This window comes from Lithobates pipiens, unplaced genomic scaffold (genome assembly GCF_037356315.1).
Source record: "Lithobates pipiens isolate NorthernLeopardFrog02 unplaced genomic scaffold, aLitPip1_a1.2 Scaffold_16, whole genome shotgun sequence".
NCBI classification, from domain to species: Eukaryota; Metazoa; Chordata; class Amphibia; order Anura; family Ranidae; genus Lithobates; species Lithobates pipiens.
Window position 1 is genome coordinate 363,941,473 of NW_027507748.1, and position 18,512 is coordinate 363,959,984.

An 18,512-nucleotide genomic window follows, 5' to 3' on the forward strand; every position below is an offset into this window, starting at 1 on the left:
TGAGATCCCCATGTACATGTATATACACAATGACGGTGAGATCCCCATGTACATGTATACACACAATGACGGTGAGATTCCCATGTACATGTATACACATACATATAATGACGGTGAGATCCCCATGTACACATATAATCATGGTGAGATCCCCATGTACATGTATACACACATATAATGATGGTGAGATCATCATGTACACAAATAATGACGGTGAGATCCCCATGTACATGTATACATATAATGATGGTGAGATCCCCATGTACATGTATACATATAATGATGGTGAGATCCCCATGTACATGTATACATATAATGATGGTGAGATCCCCATGTACATGTATACATATAATGATGGTGAGATCCCCATGTACATGTATACATATAATGATGGTGAGATCCCCATGTACACATATAATGATGGTGAGATCCCCATGTACACATATAATGATGGTGAGATCCCCATGTATACATATAATGATGGTGAGATCCCCATGTACACATATAATGATGGTGAGATCCCCATGTACACATATAATGATGGTGAGATCCCCATGTACATGTATACACACACAGCGAGATATCGCACTGAACATGTATATTCTACCAAATTCCTGCCCCCCTCCCCAGGCGCGGCCCCTTTAAGACAGTCTCAGCCCTCGGGCGTCATCACGTGACCGGCCTTTGTCCGGACATTCGGGTGACGGAAGCTACACCGGAGAAACCAAAAGCGGGCGAGAAGTGGCGCCGAAACGGGCGAGCACCCGAAAAAAATAAGCGGTGTGTTCGGTGAGTGGGTACGGGCACCGCCAGGGCAGGAAACGACGTTGTCAGCGGAAGGAAGGGTGTACCGCCCGAGAGAGGTGACCCGGGATCGGGTGTAAGAAGCGGGGGTCGCCATGCTCCTGCTGACACAGATGGTGGAGATGGCGGGGAGTGTCCAGCTGAGGACACATAACGGATATGATGGCGGTATATGGGGCGGCTCTTCGCTCCCGGGTCACCGAGCGCTGGTGCTGTAACGGGTCACATAAGGCTGCTGCTGTGCGGTAGGAAAATTCTCCTCGGCTGCTGTTTTTACGTCAGCAGGCAGGTGAAGCGGCACCGAATCTCCCGGTACGGGTGTGGATGATGATAGACAGTGCTGGCCACCAATCACAGGCGCACGGTGCCAAATATCCCGCCTCTCGCTGAGTGACAAGCAGCGGGACGAGTAGCTCGCGTCCGACTTAGTCCCTCCTTTACCGGCAAGGAAAGCTTCCAATAGGGACGGAAGTTGTAGGGAAGGTGCTGCTTTAATAGACATCAGGCAGAACCAATCAGGAAATTCTTCCACTGACACGCAGTGACAGTGATGGCTGTACCTTTTTGGAAGCTGACAGTGGTTATGCTGTCATGAGTATCTGCTGGCTTCACTGCTTGACAGAAGGCAGTGTACAAGGAGAGCTATTGATTGCCAGAGCTTAACTTTTTATTATGTTGATGTAGGCATCCATGCTTTGCAGGTAGTACATAACCAACTCCATACTCTGTGGTACATAAAGCTCTAAGGCCAGAGATAGCCAGTCCAATTTAAAGCTTATTCACACAGTCATAAACCACCCAAAATCTCAGTTAGAGATATTACATGTGGACAGTGTCAGCTAGGGTTGCCATCTGTCCAGGGTTCACCCGGACAGTACAGGTTTTGAATCTTGTCTGGGTTTCAGTCTGCCTGAAACCCAGATCCGTTATTCAGACCGAGCTGTGGCTCCCCAAGTAACCAAGATAGTCTCATACAAATCCATTGCCATCCAATTCGTGCTAGTGTGAACCAAGCCTAAAGTGGTTGTAAACTCTTCTATATACCTGTTGAAAAGACTATCCTCAGGTGATATACAAAGATTAAACAAATATTCTCACATAAGTCGTACCTGTTTTTCTGCAGTCTTCTCTTCTGTAGGTCCATTCAAAGTGAAGAATTTTTAAAGCCTGCCTGAGCTTCCAGAAAAGGAGCCAGAAAGCTGAAGTGACACTCTGCATAGATCAGTGAGGAGAGCTCTGAGAGCTGATTGGAGGGAAGGGACACACCCTCCCTACACACAGGAATAGAGTTGAGGCTGTCAATCACAGGCTGTATGCTGAAGTTGCCTCCCTGGTCACCCTTTCCCCTTGGTGTCAGGAAAACCGGTCAGAGGTGACTCATGCAGATAGAAGAGGAACAAGACAGCAGAAAGAAATTACAATTTGTGCTCTGGATTGAGATTGTACACCTTGTAGAGGGAGATGCTTTGTTCATATTTCATATCTGAGGCTTACAACCACTTTAAGAAGGAGCAGTGATTAGAACAATGGCAGGCGGACAGGACAGTATATACACCTGCGTGTTAGCATCACTAGTTTAAGCCACGTGAAGAATTCTAGAGCATGTCACGTTCTCTAGGCTTTGCCGCAACCTGCGACCTCCATTGAATTCAATCGCAACACTTCAAAAATACTGTAGACAAATTTTTGATAAATTGGGTGCACAGTTTTGAAGCCTTTACAGCATTTACTGCTCTTTGTGAGGAAACCCAAACACCAAAGATGGCATTGGGCATCAATTAACATACTGGAACACACGCAAAACATGGATTAAATGCGGCTAACGCTATTGCCAAGTCAACCCATGTTTGCTATTTTGCTGCATCTCTAAAGCCATGTACTTAGCCAGTCTATAGAGGTATACTTTTATGGGCAGGTGTTACAGGTCAGGTGTTCTGAATCCATTACTTGTATGCTTTTTATAGCATAAAGTGGAAGTAAACCCATTTAACAGGTTAAAAAAACAGTTACGTTTCCGGCATGTGCTGGGAATGTAACTGTCACATTTGCTTGTTGTTTCCAGCAAACTGTCAAATGCTCCAATGACTGGTGTCATAACTGATCACACGTGCAGCATCGTGGCAGTTGAACATTAGAGGCCAAGATGGCAGCTTTCTTGGCTGAAAATAATAGGAGGGATGCTATATGACTTCAGACTGGCCCCTTTTGCAGATATGGGGATGTAAAACATTAAAAATAAGTGCCTATACTGTTTCAAATCCAGTAATGCGAGTGAGACTAGCTGTCTCATCCTGTTCTGCAAATGCTCAGTTGCTCTCCATTTTTAGGCACTGTGCTGAATTTGTAGAGGCCAATCGAACAGCCTTAAAGCGTAATTAAACCCTCCCGTCCTTTACAGCCAAGGAAGCTGCTTCTGTTTGATCTGCAATTGCCATGGTGCTGCACACATGATTACTCAGTTATGACACTAGCCATTTGATGGCTTGACAGTTTGGTTAAGGACACAAAGAAATGTGAAGGTTAGCAATCCTCACATTCCAGTAATGTAACTTGTTTTACTGCTGTTTTAGGGCTCTGGGCTTTAGCAAAATGGCAGCCTCCAGCAAGAATAAACAGGAGCAATACTGGAGGCAGTTTACAGCACCACCCATTTTTGTAGCATAATTATTAATGTGTAATATATATTTCTCTCTAAATAGAATCACCAACAAGTGGGACACAATTGTGAAGTGGAACGAAATCTATTGGATTTTTGAAACTTTTTTTAACTAATAAAAAAATGAAAAGTGGGGCGTGCAAAATGATTCGCCCCCCTTGCGTTAGTACTTTTTAGAGCCACCTTTTGCTGCGATTACAGCTGCAAGTCGCTTGGGGTATGTCTCTATCAGTTTTGCACATCGAGAGACTGAAATTCTTGCCCATTCTTCCTTGCAAAACAGCTCGAGCTCAGTGAGGTTGGATGGAGAGCGTTTGTGAACAGCAGTTTTCAGCTCTTTCCACAGATTCTCGATTGGATTCAGGTCTGGACTTTGACTTGGCCATTCTAACACCTGGATACGTTTATTTGTGAACCATTCCTTTGTAGATTTTGCTGTATGTTTGGGATCATTGTCTTGTTGGAAGATAAATCTCCGTCTCAGTTTCAGGTCTTTTGCAGACTCCAACAGGTTTTCATCCAGAATGGTCCTGTATTTGGCTGCATCCATCTTCCCCTCAATTTTAACCATCTTCCCTGTCCCTGCTGAAGAAAAGCAGGCCCAAACCATGATGCTGCCACCACCATGTTTGACAGTGGGGATGGTGTGTTGAGGGTGATGAGCTGTGTTGCTTTTACGCCAAACATATCGTTTTGCATTGTGGGCAAAAAGTTATATTTTGGTTTCATCTGACCAGAGCACCTTCTTCCACATGTTTGGTGTGTCTCCCAGGTGGCTTGTGGCAAACTTTAGACAAGACTTTTTATGGATATCTTTGAGAAATGGCTTTCTTCTTGCCACTCTTCCATAAAGGCCAGATTTGTGCAGTGTACGACTGATTGTTGTCGTATGGACAGACTCTCCCACCTCAGCTGTAGTTCTCTGCAGTTCATCCAGAGTGATCATGGGCCTCTTGGCTGCATCTCTGATCAGTCTTCTCCTTGTCTGAGCTGAAAGTTTAGAGGGACGGCCAGGTCTTGGTAGATCTGCAGTGGTCTGATACTCCTTCCATTTCAAAATGATCGCTTGCACAGTGCTCCTTGGGATGTTTTAAAGCTTGGGAAATCTTTTTGTATCCAAATCCGGCTTTAAACTTCTCCACAACAGTATTACGGACCTGCCTGGTGTGTTCCTTGGTCTTCATGATGCTCTCTCAACAGAACCCTGAGACTATCACAGAGCAGGTGCATTTATACAGAGACTTTATCACACACAGGTGGATTCTATTTATCACTATCAGTCATTTAGGACAACATTGGATCATTCAGAGATCCTCGCTGAACTTCTGGAGTGAGTTTGCTGCACTGAAAGTAAAGGGGCCGAATAATTTTGCACGCACCACTTTTCAGTTTTTAATTTGCTAAAAAAGTTTCAAAAATCCAATAGATTTCGTTCCACTTCACAATTGTGTCCCACTTGTTGGTGATTCTTCACAAAAAATTAAAATTTTATATCTTTATGTTTGAAGTCTGAAATGTGGCAAAAGGTTGAAAAGTTCAAGGGGGTCGAATACTTTAGCAAGCCACTGCAAATATTGAAGCAGAATAGTCTGACAACTAGTAATTTCTGAAAGAATTGGTAACTAGCAGTCTGATCTTTCTTTCCCTCCTATTTGCACAGCCGTCATGCACACAGCCATACAGCTTGCAGATCAGGCGGGGGACCCAAGAAGAAGAGGATCAGGGCTGCTCTGTGCAAAACCATTGCACAGGGCAGGTAAGTATAACATGTTTTCTCCTATCACCTTCCAGGATGGCACACCTGAGAGATGAGGGCTCCTCCCTACAGGAAACAAAATCAATTGACAGCTTGTTATAAGTCCCCACCCTTCCCCTTGATCCCCAGTATTGATTGTGTTTCTCCGGAACACAGCAGCATGTTTGTTTTATTTAAAGACCAAATGACCGGGGAGGGTCGGATGGTCCCCTGTTGAGACCTGTTCTAGGGAGGCCAGGGAGGGCTGAATTAACCTGCAGGCTTGTCTTTCTCGCAGGTCGCCCTCAAGGTTGCACCAATGCTTTGGCTGCAGGGCGTGCGCGCCATTGCTTGCATGTGCATAAAACGCTGATGCCAGCCACTCCATTTCCTGGAATCATCTTGCAAGGAAGTGCTGTGCTCCAAGCCTCACTCTGGTACACAGCCGCATCACTGGAAGTAGTCAGCACTGGAGGACACAGCGCAACCCGGAAGTGTTAAAAATGTCGGGAGAACAGCATGGAGAGACAGAGCAAGGGGGTGGACAGCGGTCGGCTCGCTGTACTAGCAGTACCAGCAGCCCAGGACCCAGCCAACCTCCTCATTGAACAGGAGGAAGGGATGTCGACTACAACTGCGGGCAGATCCAGGTCAGGGGATGGTGAGTAGAAACCCCCCTTGGAAGGGGGGGGAGGAGGTAAGAGGTCCTGGCTTCTAAGGTGTCTGAGAAATTCTGGGCCGGCCAGAACAGGCTGGGCTTCACCAATCACCTTACCCTTCCCCCTCCTCCCCAGTACAAGCCCACAGTTAGGGGAAAGACAGAGTAAAATTGCATGTATGCTCTATCTCCTGTCTTACAGAATCCCCCAGCATAACCCAGGAGGCCCCAGATAAACCGCTTCCTGCCGCAACAGAGCATAGCTCCTCAAAGAAATGTGGGCACTGTAAGGCTCCCGAAGTCCCATTCCAAGCCCTTTTGCTATAAGTGTATCAATAAATTAGCAGGGAAAGGGGCCTCTACCTTGATACTAAAGTGCAAAGTACTCAAGCGCTGATGTGGTGAAAAATACTCAAAAATTTGATAACAATGATAATAATAAAAGCTGCACCAAATATTAGTGATCCCTCACTAGTACAAATGCAAAAAAACTATATAAATTATTAGTGCGCTAATATCAATACTCAATACAATATTCTTGTGCCATATAAGTCAATAATTGTGTAAATAAATTAATAAAAAGTAGCCGTGTATATAAATAAATCAATTGTATATAAATGTGAATTATAAATAAATAAATTCTCCGCAATAAATACACCTTATACATAAATAAGAAATAAATATAGATATAAATTATTATTTCTTAATGCATTCCGTGTGTATATAAATCTCCTCCTGATGGGATAGATGGATCTCGGATCTGATCACATACAGCTCTTATATCTACACTGTAATCAGAACACTCCCATGCGGTTATGTCCACAAGGCTTAGGATATAATCCTCAAAATGACTTATCACTCTCAGTCCTTTATGTCATGTCCACAAACACCGTACCAAACCAGCTTTCACTACTATCCCGCTGTAGCGCATATATCGCTTATCTCTTTGCTCCTTGATTTTTAACTTTCGTTTTGCCATAGGAGAACAAAGAAAAGAGACAGGGGATAGTGTATTACTGTGATAGTTAGATAAACTTTTTATATGCATGTCGATCCACTCACAAAACCTTTCCAGTTAAAGCATGGGATAATGACAGAACATCAGATTTTACTCCTCCTCGCAGCCTTTCCATGCCTCTGAACAATGTGGGCTTGACGTCACTGGCTCCCTCTCCCGACGAGTTGCGTCACGTCACATTCTCAAGGGAGAATGTCACGTGACCTGTGATGCAACGCGTCGGGAGGAGGAGCCAGTGACGTCAAGCCCACAGTGTTCAGAGGCACGGAGAGGCTGCGAGGAGGAGTAAAATCTGATGTTCTGCCACGGGGATGGGGAAGAAATGGAAAGCCAGGTCAGGTCAGACCACCGCTCAGAAGAGAAGGTGGATCCAGACCAGCTAAGCGGGACACAGGAGGATGCAAGTTTAAGAAGACACCTTTTCACCCTGGAGGATCTGGATGGACTCCTACAGGCGATATATGCCACAGAGGAGATTCTAGAGACCCCTAAATTGACCTCTGCACAGGGCAAGGTTTATAGGGGGCTGAGCAAGGCATAATCCAGGGTGTTCCCACTCCATCAATCCCTAAAGGATCTGATCCTACAGGAATGGAGGGAACCTGAAAGGAGAATTGTCAGACAAAAAAACTTGGAAAAGGATATTTTCCTTTAAAGAGGGTGATGATTCTTTAGGGCACTTTCACACTGCCAGCGCCCGGGCGTCAGCGGTAAAGTGCTGCTATTTTTAGCGGCACTTTACTGACTTTTTTTGCAGTACTTTCGGATGCTAGGGGGGGAAAAAGGTTTAAAACCGCTGCTGCAGTGGTACTTTGCCTGCGGTTTGGCTGCGCTGCTGATTGATTATAATGGGCAAGGGTGCTTTAGGAGCAGTGTATTCACCGCTTCTACAGCACTGCAAAGAAGGTACTTGCAGGACTTTTTTTTTTACATCCTGCCAGTGCAGCGCCCCAGTGTGGAAGCACTGGGATTGCAGCTAAGGCTTTTTTCAGGTGCTTTACAGGCGCTATTTTTTAGCCTCCCAGTGTGAAAGGGGTTTTAAACTCCCAAGACTGGATGCCGCTCTGTCTGAAGTCACCAAACAGTCTGACCTCTCCTTTGAGGATGCAGGCAGTAGATCGTAGTCCCTCCTTAGGCTTGGGATGCAAACACATCAGCCATGGGTCCAGCCTTAGTGGCAGCCTGTGTAGCCAGGAATGCAGATTTCTGGGTGGACAAACTGATCAAATACTTGTTACAGGAATCTGAATGGGATAACATCCTTCACTCCCTATCAGTGATGGGAAAAGCTGTCGCTTACCTTGCAGATGCCACAGTTGAGTCTGCAAGAGCCTCAGCTAAAACTGCTGCATTAATCAACTCCACTAAAAGAGCTGTCTGGCTTAAGGCTTGGGAAGGAGATGTTGCATCAAAGGGTAAACTATGCAGCCTTCCCTTTCAGGGCTCATTGCTGTTTGGCCAGGGCCTGGACGAAGTTCTGTCTAGGTCCTCGCAAAAGGGTAAAAAATTCTCAGTAAAACCCAAAAAGGAAAAATTTAAGAAAAATGTATGTTCTGGAAAACTGGGGTAATCTCCGACAACACCACTGTCGTAGCCTACTTGAGTCACCAGGGAGGCACCAGGTCCAGACCCCTTCTAGAATTATCCAAGAAGATCGTGGACCGGGCCAAGGGAAAAGACCTCTCCATATCAGCTACCCACATAAAGGGGACAAGCAACACCGAGGCGGACTTCCTCAGCCAGTAAGGCAGCGGGAATGGAAACTGAAACCTGAGGTATTTCAAACCTGGTGCAGCGCTTTGGAAATCCGGAAATAGATCTGTTTGCCAACCGGCAGACCAGGAAGGTAAAGAGATATCTCTCGATTTCCCAAGAGAGGGAGCCAGAAGGCTTAGATGTCCTGGCTCAGACCTGGCAGTGCAGGTTGGCATATGCCTTCCCATCCCTAGCACTAATTCTGCGGGTCCTTCAGAAGCTCAGCCAGTACCCAGGCCAGCTCCTCCTGATAGCACACTGGTGACCAAGGAGAGCTTGGTTCGCAAGCTTAAAATCCATGGCAGTCGCAGAGCCATGGAAGCTTCCGAACAGGCTGGATCTTCTCAGGTAGGGGCCAGTAATACACCTAAGGCTGGAATTTTTCCAGCTGATGGCTTGGTTAGTGAGCACCAGATCCTAAAATGCAAGGGCTGCTCAGAAAATTAACTTTTTTGAATAAAAAAATAAGACAACAGTAAAGTTAGTCCAATTTTTTTTTATATTGTGAAAGATAATGTTGCTCTGAGTAAACAGATACCCAACATGTCACGCCGCACGTGGCATGGCGACGCTTAAAAAATTCTACAGGTTGCATGTTTTGCATTACAGAGGAGGTCTAGGGCTAGAATTGTTGCTCTCACTCTACCGATTGCAGCGATTACCTCACATGTGTGGTTTGACCACTGTTTTCATATGCAGGCACTACCCACGCATGCGTTCGCTTCTGCGCGCAAGCTCGTCAGGATGGAGCGCTTTAAAAAAAAATGTTTTCTTATTTATTTTACTTGATTTTATATATTTTTTCACTGTTTTTAAAAAAAATGGGCCACTTTTTTTTCTATTACAAGGAATGTAAACATCCCTTGTAATAGAAAAAAGCATGACAGGTCCTCTTAAATATGAGATCTGGGGTCAAAAAGGCCTCAGATCTCATATTTGGACTTAAATGCAAAAAAATTTAAAATAAAATGTCATTTGAAAAAATAACAGAAAAATGTGCCTTTAAGAAGTATGGGCGCAAGTGACATTTTGAAGTCGCTTCTGCCCTGCTATGGTATATAGACAGGTGGGGGCCATCTTCCCCTCATCTCTCATACCCAGCAACGTGAAGGACCCGATCGCCTCCACTGCTACCGACGGTTCTGGCAAGCGGCGGAGGGTGCGGGAGAGTAGCGGGAAGGGGGCCCTCTCCTGTCGCTGATAACGGTCATCTTGCGGCGAATCCGCCGCAGTGACCACCACTATCGTAAACAGAACCGCCGGCTCGAAAGATGGATACCTCGGTTGTAGCAGCAGCTGCTGCCGTTACTGAGATATCCATCTTCAAACTGCCAACGTAAATGTACATGAGCCGGTCGTTAAGTGGTTAAAAATATAATATCTGTTGCCAGTTAACACAGCCAGGAAGGTTGGGGATCTTCAAGGGCTGTCCATAAAGGAACCTTTCTTATTGATACAGCCAGATAGTCACCCTTAGGCAAGACCCTTTGTGTCTACCAAAGGTGGTATCCTTATTTCATAGGACGCAAGATATAACATTGCCGTCTATTTGTGATAAAGCAAAAAAAAGAGAAAGGGAAAAAATACATTTCATTGCCTGGATGTAAGAAGGTGTCTCCTTACCTATTTACAGAGAACAAAAGAGTTTAGGAGATCCAATCACCTACTAGTTTTGTACGCTGGGCCAAGGAAGAGACTTCAGGCTTCTATAGCCTCAGTCTTGAGATGGATCAGGGGAGCTATCTCCCTGGCTTATGAGAGTTCTGGAGTCCCAGCACCAGCTAAGGTTAAGGCCCATTCAACCAGGTCACTAGCAACTTCCTGAGCTGAAAAAGCAGGGGCCTCCTGGGAACAAATCCACAGCCACCTGGTCCAATCAGGATACCTACCTTAAGCACTACCGTGTGGAAGTGTTGTCACAGCAAGACTTGGCCTTCGGCCGGAAGGTCCTACAAGCTGTGGTCCCAACCTGAAGGTAGGCCTGTATTTACTTGATTATCCTCTCAGGTGTGCCGTCCTGGAAGGTGATAGGAGAAAACCTACGTTAGACTTACCGGTAACGGTATTTCTACGAACCTTCCAGGACAGCAGGCCTACTTCCTGCCCTATGTGGAGGCAAAATGAGCTGAACATTAAGTGGTGAGTACCTAATGTGGAGTGATTCTCCTTGTGAACAGGTTCAGGATTACTTTATTACAAATGGGGATCAAGGGGAAGGGTGGGGACTTATAACAAGCTGTCAACTAATTGTGTTTCCTGTAGGGAGGAGCCCTCATCTCTCAGGTGTACCATCCTGGAAGGTTCATAGAAATACCGTTACTGGTAAGTTTAACGTAGGTTTTTTACTTTAAAAAAATAAATAAAAACTGTGCCTTTTACAATCACTTTACAGCGGAAGTAAACCTATCGATGTAACGGTTTCAAAAAACAGTTACATTCCAGGCACATGCAAGGAATTGGTTGTGCTGTCAACCAAACTGTCAAGCCATCAAATGGCTGGTGTCATAACTGATCACATTTGTAGCATCATGCCAGTTGCAGATCAAACTGAGGCCAAGATGGCAGCTTCCTTGGCTAAAAATGATAAAACGGTTTAGTTTGGCTTTGAGGTCAGCAGGGAAAGAGCAAATGGGTTAGTATACATTGAAATTATATTTGCCTTTAGGGCCTGTTCAGACATGCAGCCAGGGTACCTCCCCTTGACTTTCAACCTTAACAAGGAAATGCAGCCATTCAGGGCTTAACCCCTTTTTCATTTTCTGTGGGCAGTACCACCTCTGAATGCATCTCGTTCAAGTAAATTTGTCTACGTTGCAACTGCAGGCAGAACAAGAGGTTGCAGCATGGTGGGTCGGCATTTTCAATGTTAAAATCGGCAGTGAGACCTATCCTGCCAAACACCCTTTGAAAGGGGATCTACAATGGATAACTTTTCAAAGGGGCAGCAAGGGCTGCTGCACGTCAGTATGAGCCCTTAAAGGGCAACCTTTTGTTTGTGGTCAGAATAAAAACATCACTGTGTGACTGCAGATTTCATAGGGAGAACAATTTTTAAATGTAAAATAGCTACTAAATATCTTCAGTCCTGAAGTGGAATTAATCTTTCAATCCTTTACAGACACAGAAGCTGCCATCTCAGCCTCTGTTTGATCTGCAGGTGCCTTGGTGCTGCACATGTGATCAGTTATGACCCCAGCCATGGGATGGCTTAACCAATCTGTTAAGAGCGCAAACATGGCTTAAGTGTAACTGTTTTGGGAAACTGTTAATTAGGTGGGTTTAATTTGCTTGAAAACAAAAGCATTGTGTTGAAGTGTAAACCAGTCCTATTACAAGTCCTAATACATCATGTGGGTAAAGACTGGTATGCACTCACATGCATGAAAATACACAAAAAAGCTACGTTTATTTTCATGTGAATTTCCAGAAAGTAAGGAAGCTGTGACTGTGCAGGCCAACACCCCAGACATCCGTTTTATTTTTTTATTTTTTTTACTCCTTACTTCCTGCTGCGTTGGTTTATTGTGTGTTTTTTGCTAGGTTAACTGCTTTTATATGTGGAGTTGTGCGGGAAAAAAAGCTGGAATGTTAACATTGACAGCTGTGCTGAAGTGTGAATGGAGCACATAGAAAACCATTGTTTTCTGTGTGCCCTGGTGGAGAGCTGTGTTTTTCTTCTGCTCAAAAACGCAGCTCTCCACACAAGTTTGAACCTGCAAATGTGTGTGTGTGTGTGTGTGTGTGTATATGTGTGTGTGTGTGTGTGTGTGTGTGTGTGTGTGTGTGTATATATATATATATATATATATATATAATATTATTATATTTTAACTTCAACAGTCCAAAAATTTGAAGTCGGCAGCTTCAAATGAAATTAGAAGAAATGGCCGCATACCACTGTAGATCAAAGTCCTCTTTATTTAGACATCCCAAAATTACAGGCATCAGAATGCTGGGTAGACGCATTTCGCACACTTCACGTGTGCTTGGTCATCACCAAATACTGTAGCTGCTGACTTTTAATATTAGGACACTTCCCTGTCCAGGGTTTCCGCAATATCGACACCCCAGCTGATTTTTCAATCGACTCGCGGGTGCTGCCGCTGTCATTTCTTCCCTACTGCGAATTTCCGGGCAATCTTGCTGCGGCGAGGTCTCCCAGAAGTGGGGACGGGTACCTGTCAAAAATGGGTACCTGCTCGGCCCTCCCCCCAAAAAGTGCCAAATATGGCACGGGGGGGGGGGGGGGGGGGGGAGGGAAGCAAACAAGAGGAGCTTCCCCTTTTGGGTGTAGCTCCGCTTTAAGTACTTGATCTTGACCTGGTATAAGCCCAAGCATTCCCTGTACAGCATAACTCACAGAAGGGGAGGGAGAAGCAACACAACAAACCAATCATTTGTGTTACAGTGCAGGGAAACAGCTGATAGGAGAAGAAAGAAGAGCTAATCAGTGTACTTCTCCTTTTATTGTCCAGTTGCAAGGTGAGGAAAAGATGTGAAAGCGAAACTGCAGCAGAGGAAGATTAAGTGCTGTTTGGCACTTTAAATCTCAGGACTGAATGGACAAATTAAAATTCTTTGGCAGGTAAACCAGCTTTTATAAATGTATTTCATCTGTCTATTTAGTGGTTTACTTGGAGTTCAGCTTTGAATCTGTAACACAATTTACTTTGTTAATCCGTTATTTACCAGGGTACGTTTAGAAACGCTATGATAAACTAGTGTTTTAACAATGAGTGAAGGGCTTTCAGATAAAAGTCCTCTGGGGTAATAGCTTGCTAGCCACTCTGTGATAGCAATAACGTTAAACAAATATTTAAAAAAAGTGTAAAATATGAAATTATGTTAAATATATAAAAATACAAAATATTTTTTTAAAAGCACCTCCATACACGCCCCAATTCAAATGTGCCGCATAATGCAAGCACTTGTATGTAGACCTAAATTGTGCAATACATGTGAGATCTTGTCATGAACCTCAGAGTGAGAACTACAATTCTAGTACCAAAATGTATGGATGTTGCTAAACTGATAATCTGTACAGTCTTTTAAAGTGTTGCTTACGGAGTAACTGATTTTGTAATTTCACAGAATTTTAAGGCCCCTTTCACATGATGTGAATTTGTCCAAGCGGAGTTTGCCTGCTCAGCAGGGAATCTCTCCACTTATCCCCGCTGAGCAGGCAGGGGACCGGTCCTGTCTGCTCCGCTATGTAGAGTGGACAAGGATGGAGACCACTCTTCTCTATGGACCAGTCAGATTGAAACAGACTGCCTGTCCATTTCCATACGATTGCCATATGATCCAACCCACTGGACGGATAGCAAACGTATCGCATACATCTGTTTTTAGCGGATTTTGTCGGATCGGATACCAGGTGGGTGTCAACGGACATGTGTTATCCGCCTCCCCATAAAGGACAATCGGTGGCCCGATCAGGTCCGCCTGAAAAGCAGACAGGTGGACCCAATCGTGTGAAAGGGGCCTAAGGCTTGATATGTTTATATATGTTGTGTTTCTTTGTACTAAAACACATTCCAAACTTGCGAAACTAGTACACTATTTCTGCAATTGTGGCGCTCTGTTTCTATAAATTGGCTAATAAACAAATGTTTTGTTTTTTTAAAGCACTCACAAGAGTGAAAAGGCCAAGTAGGCTCTGGCCACCATTTCTCAATGAATTCACCAGACTTTATTTCAGGTTTATGCTATCTACACCCAGATCCTCCATTTCCACTTAACTGTCCTTTCTACTGGGATGGCAATTGTCCCATGTTATTTTCACCAATAGTACCTGGTCACCCACTTACATCTTTAACTAGTTTTACAAGGTTGATGTTAAACTGCTGCCTGCAGGACTTTGTCCAAAATGAGCATCTGAAGATGTAACTTTCTTACCCTGGGGAAGGGTTCCTTATTGAAGTTATTCGCAATTGCCCTTCATTCACTAAAATAAGATTGTTTTTGTACTCGCCATAAACTTTTTCTTTGAGTTCATAGATAGACATAGCTATCTCTAATGCTGCGTACACACGAGCAGAATGTCAGACGGAAGCTTTTCATCGTATATTCCAATCGTGTGTATGCCTCATCTGACTTTTTTTTTTTTTTTTTTATGAAAATTCTGACGGACCTAGAAATAGAACATGGTTTAACCACTTAACAACCGCCCTATAGCCGAATGACGGCTACAGGGCGGTGTCTTAACTTTGGGAGGCTGTCATATGACGTCCTCCCAGAATTCCGCTCTCGCGCGCACTCGAGCATCTGTGACCGCCGGGTCCACAGGACCTGGCGCATCACGGATCATGGTAAACGGCCGCTCATAGCGGCCATTTACCACGTGATCGCTCCGTCAAATGACGGAGTGATCACTTGTAAACAAACCGGCGTCATGTTATGATGCCGGTTCCTCCCTCCCCCTCTCTGTACCAATCGGAACAGCGGAGGGGGAAGAGATCGGTGTCAGCAGCGATGTGGGCTGCATCTGCAGTGCCCACATCGCTGCTCACCGAAAATTAACCCCTCAATTCCCTGCCAATACTCTGCAATACCCTGCCATTACTCTGCAACACTCTGCATTACTCTGCAATACTCTGCAATACCCTGCAATACCCTGCAACGTTCTGCAACACCCGCCAATACCCTGCAACACTCTGCAACACCAGCCAATACCATGCAATGCTCTGCAACACCCTCCAATATCCTGCAATGCTCTGCAACGCAATACTCTGCAACGTCATACTCTGAGATACCCAGCCATAGTCGGTGATACCCTGCAATATCCAGCCATAGACACCCCCCCCCTCCCGCCGCCCTCCGGTGCTTCTACCGACTCGCCAATACGATCAAATTCAGAATCTTTTTTTTTTTTTTTTTCAGGCTTCCCAGCTTAGAGGTGAGATGCGGGGTCTTATTGACGCCATATCTAAGTGTAAAGAGGACCTGTCATGCCATATTCCTATTACAAGGGATGTTTACATTCCTTGTAATAGGAATAAAAGTGATCAGAAAATTTATTTTTGGAGAAAAAAATGTCAAACTAAAATAAATAAAGTAAAATGAACAATAAATTTTTTTTTTTTTTTTTTAAAGCGCCCCTGTCCCCATGTGCTCGCATGCAGAAGCGAACGCATACGTAAGTCCCGCCCACATATGAAAACGGTGTTCAAACCACACATGTGAGATATCGCTGCGAACGTTCGAGCGAGAGCAATAATTCTAGCCCTAGACCTCCTCTGTAACTCAAAACATATAACCAGTAAAAAAAAAATTAAATCGTCACCTATGGGGATTTTTAAGTAGCGACGTTTGGCGCCATTCCACGAGCCTGTGCAATTTTGAAGAGTGACATGTTAGGTATCAATTTACTCGGTGTAACTTCATCTTTCACATTATGCAAAAATTGGGCTAACTTTACCGTGTTGTGTTTTTTTTTTTTTTTTTTTTTTAGCACAAAACTGTTTTTTTTTCCAAAAAAAAGCATTCGAAAAATTGCTGCGCAAATACCGTGCAAGATAAAAAGTTGCAACGACCACCATTGTATTCTCCATGATGTTTGCTAAAAAAAACATATATAATGTTTTGGGATTCTATGTAATTTTCTAGCAAATAAATGATGATTTTTACATGTAGGAGAGAAATGTCAGAATTGTCCTGGGTGCTCCAGAACGCCTGATGGTGCTCCCTGCATGTTAGGCCTCTGTATGTGGCCACACTGTGTAAAAGTCTCACACATGTGGTATCGCCGTACTCGGGAGTAATAGCAGAATGTGTTTTGGGGTGTAATTTGTGGTATGCATATGCTGTGTGAGAAATAAACTGATATGACAATTTTGTGAAAAAAAAAAAAAAAGAAAAAAAAATCTTGATTTTGCAAAGAATTGTGGGAAAAAATGACAACTTCAAAAAACTCATCATGCCTCTTACTAAATACCTTGGAATGTCTTTCCAAAAAGGGGTCATTTGGGGGGTATTTGTACTTTTCTGGCATGTTAGGGTCACAAGAATTCAAATAGGCCGTCAGTACTTCAGGTGTGATCGATTTTCAGATATTGGCGCCATAGCTTGTGGACTCTATAACTTTCACAAAAACCAAATAATATCCACCAATTTGTACTTATTTTTACCAAAGATATGTAGTAGTATAACATTTTTAAGAAAAAATTACTAATCTGCTAAATTTTATAACAGAGACAAAGAAAAATTCATTTTTTACAGAATTTTCTGTATTTTTTCTTTTATAGCACAAAAAATAAAAAACCCAGCGGTGATTAAATACCACCAAAAGAAAGCTCCATTTGTATGAAAAAAAAGGACAAAAATTTCATATAGGTCCAGTGTTGGTTATTAAGGGTGTTTAAGTGCCCAGTGGTCAAGTGGTTAAATATTTCCATCGGAACCAATTCCTATCGGGAAAACCGTTCACCTGTATGCTGTTTCGACGGACCAAAAATGACGCATGCTCTGAAGCAAGTACAAGACGGAGTCTATTGGCTACTGGCTATTGAACTTCCTTTTTCTAGTCCTGTCATACGTGTTGTACGTCACTGCGTTCTTAACAATAGGACTTTGGTGTGATTGTACGTACGCAAGACCGTTTCAGTGGAACTCAGTCGGAAAAACCTGAATTTATTTTGATGGGAAAACCGGTCGTGTGTACGCGGCATTACTCTATTAGTCAAGATTGGGTTACAGTACTACCTGCAGGAGTAGGACACTGGGTATAAAACAAAAGCTTAGCCAAGGTGGAAGCAGGTGGTCAGATTCCCTTGCTTCTTGAAGAGCTCAGTGAACAAACGGGACAAAACACTCAGCATATATAGGCAACAAATTATTTTTTCGGTTAGTAAAAAAAAAATCTAATTTTCTCGTTTATTCATTGATGGACATGTCTTTTTCTATTCTTAATGACTGGGTCCAACACCATTGTTTTCCACCAGATTGAGTGTTGGAGTGAATAAGGGGCCATTCACACAGTTGCACTGTGGTAACGCATTGGTGCATGTTTTGCTTTTGGTTTAATGTGCGTCTCGGGTTGTACAGCGGTCTTTTTGGAAGTATAGGCATCTGAACAAAGAGTTCAGGTGTAAAAAGTTGTACAGGAAGTTAAATGGGCTAAAAGGCACAGAATAAACCAGTGAATTTAGCCATACACAGTCATAAAAACGGTCTATTTGCTCTAGTTCAGGCCTATAATGAAAACGTACAGCGTTGTTCTGCTGTGATCTGCTGCTCAAGTGCCACAGCCAAGGTCTCACTCCATCATCTTGGTGCACCTCAGTCATTAGAGGCCTGTGCTTCTTCTGGCTTCCAGCAGCCGACCCCCCACAAAACACACACCAGCTCCATCCACAGGCCTCTGTATGTCCCTGCAGCCTCCTTGGATATATGACAAGAATGCCCTGGGAAGCAAGTACACCTCATTCTCACCTAGGTGAGAGTGACAGGGGGGAAAGGGCCTGGAAGATTTACTCCCCTTCACCCATTTTTTGCAATACCGCACTGCATTACTTTAACGGACCACTACGCTGTCATGCAACGCCCTACCCAAATAAAATGTATGTAATTTTTTCCCACAAATAGCACTTTCTTTTAGTGGTATTTGATCACCACTGCGTTTTTACATTTTTTTTTTTTTTTGCACTATAAACAAAAAGAGACCGACAGTTTGAAAAAAAAAAAAAAAAAAAAAAATATATATATATATATATATATATATATATATATATATATATATTTTTTTTTTTTTTTCACTTTCTGCTATAGAACATATCCAATAAAATTTTAAAAGAAAAAATGTCTTCATATATTTAGGCCAATATGTGTTCTGATACATGTTTTTGTAAAAAATAAATAAATAAATAATGCACACAACCTAAAAAAT

General features: G+C 43.6%; 1 protein-coding gene across 4 annotated transcripts in view; it reads left to right on the forward strand.

Annotated features, from left to right (window-relative positions):
• The first annotated feature begins 658 nt into the window (after nucleotides 1-658).
• Nucleotides 659-18,512, forward strand: part of ZBTB8A (zinc finger and BTB domain containing 8A) — a 34,075-nt gene continuing 16,221 nt past the window's right edge. Inside the window, exons 1-2 of one of the 4 annotated variants that reach the window (XM_077482009.1) lie at nucleotides 659-789; nucleotides 13,102-13,211. In XM_077482009.1, coding sequence (XP_077338135.1) covers nucleotides 13,186-13,211 — 26 coding nt within the window. In that variant the 5' untranslated portion in view covers nucleotides 659-789; nucleotides 13,102-13,185. Of the gene's footprint in view, nucleotides 790-10,883; nucleotides 10,949-13,101; nucleotides 13,212-16,901; nucleotides 17,471-18,512 lie in introns of those variants that run through there. The other 3 variants (XM_077482010.1, XM_077482011.1, XM_077482012.1) reach the window with 3 other exon arrangements.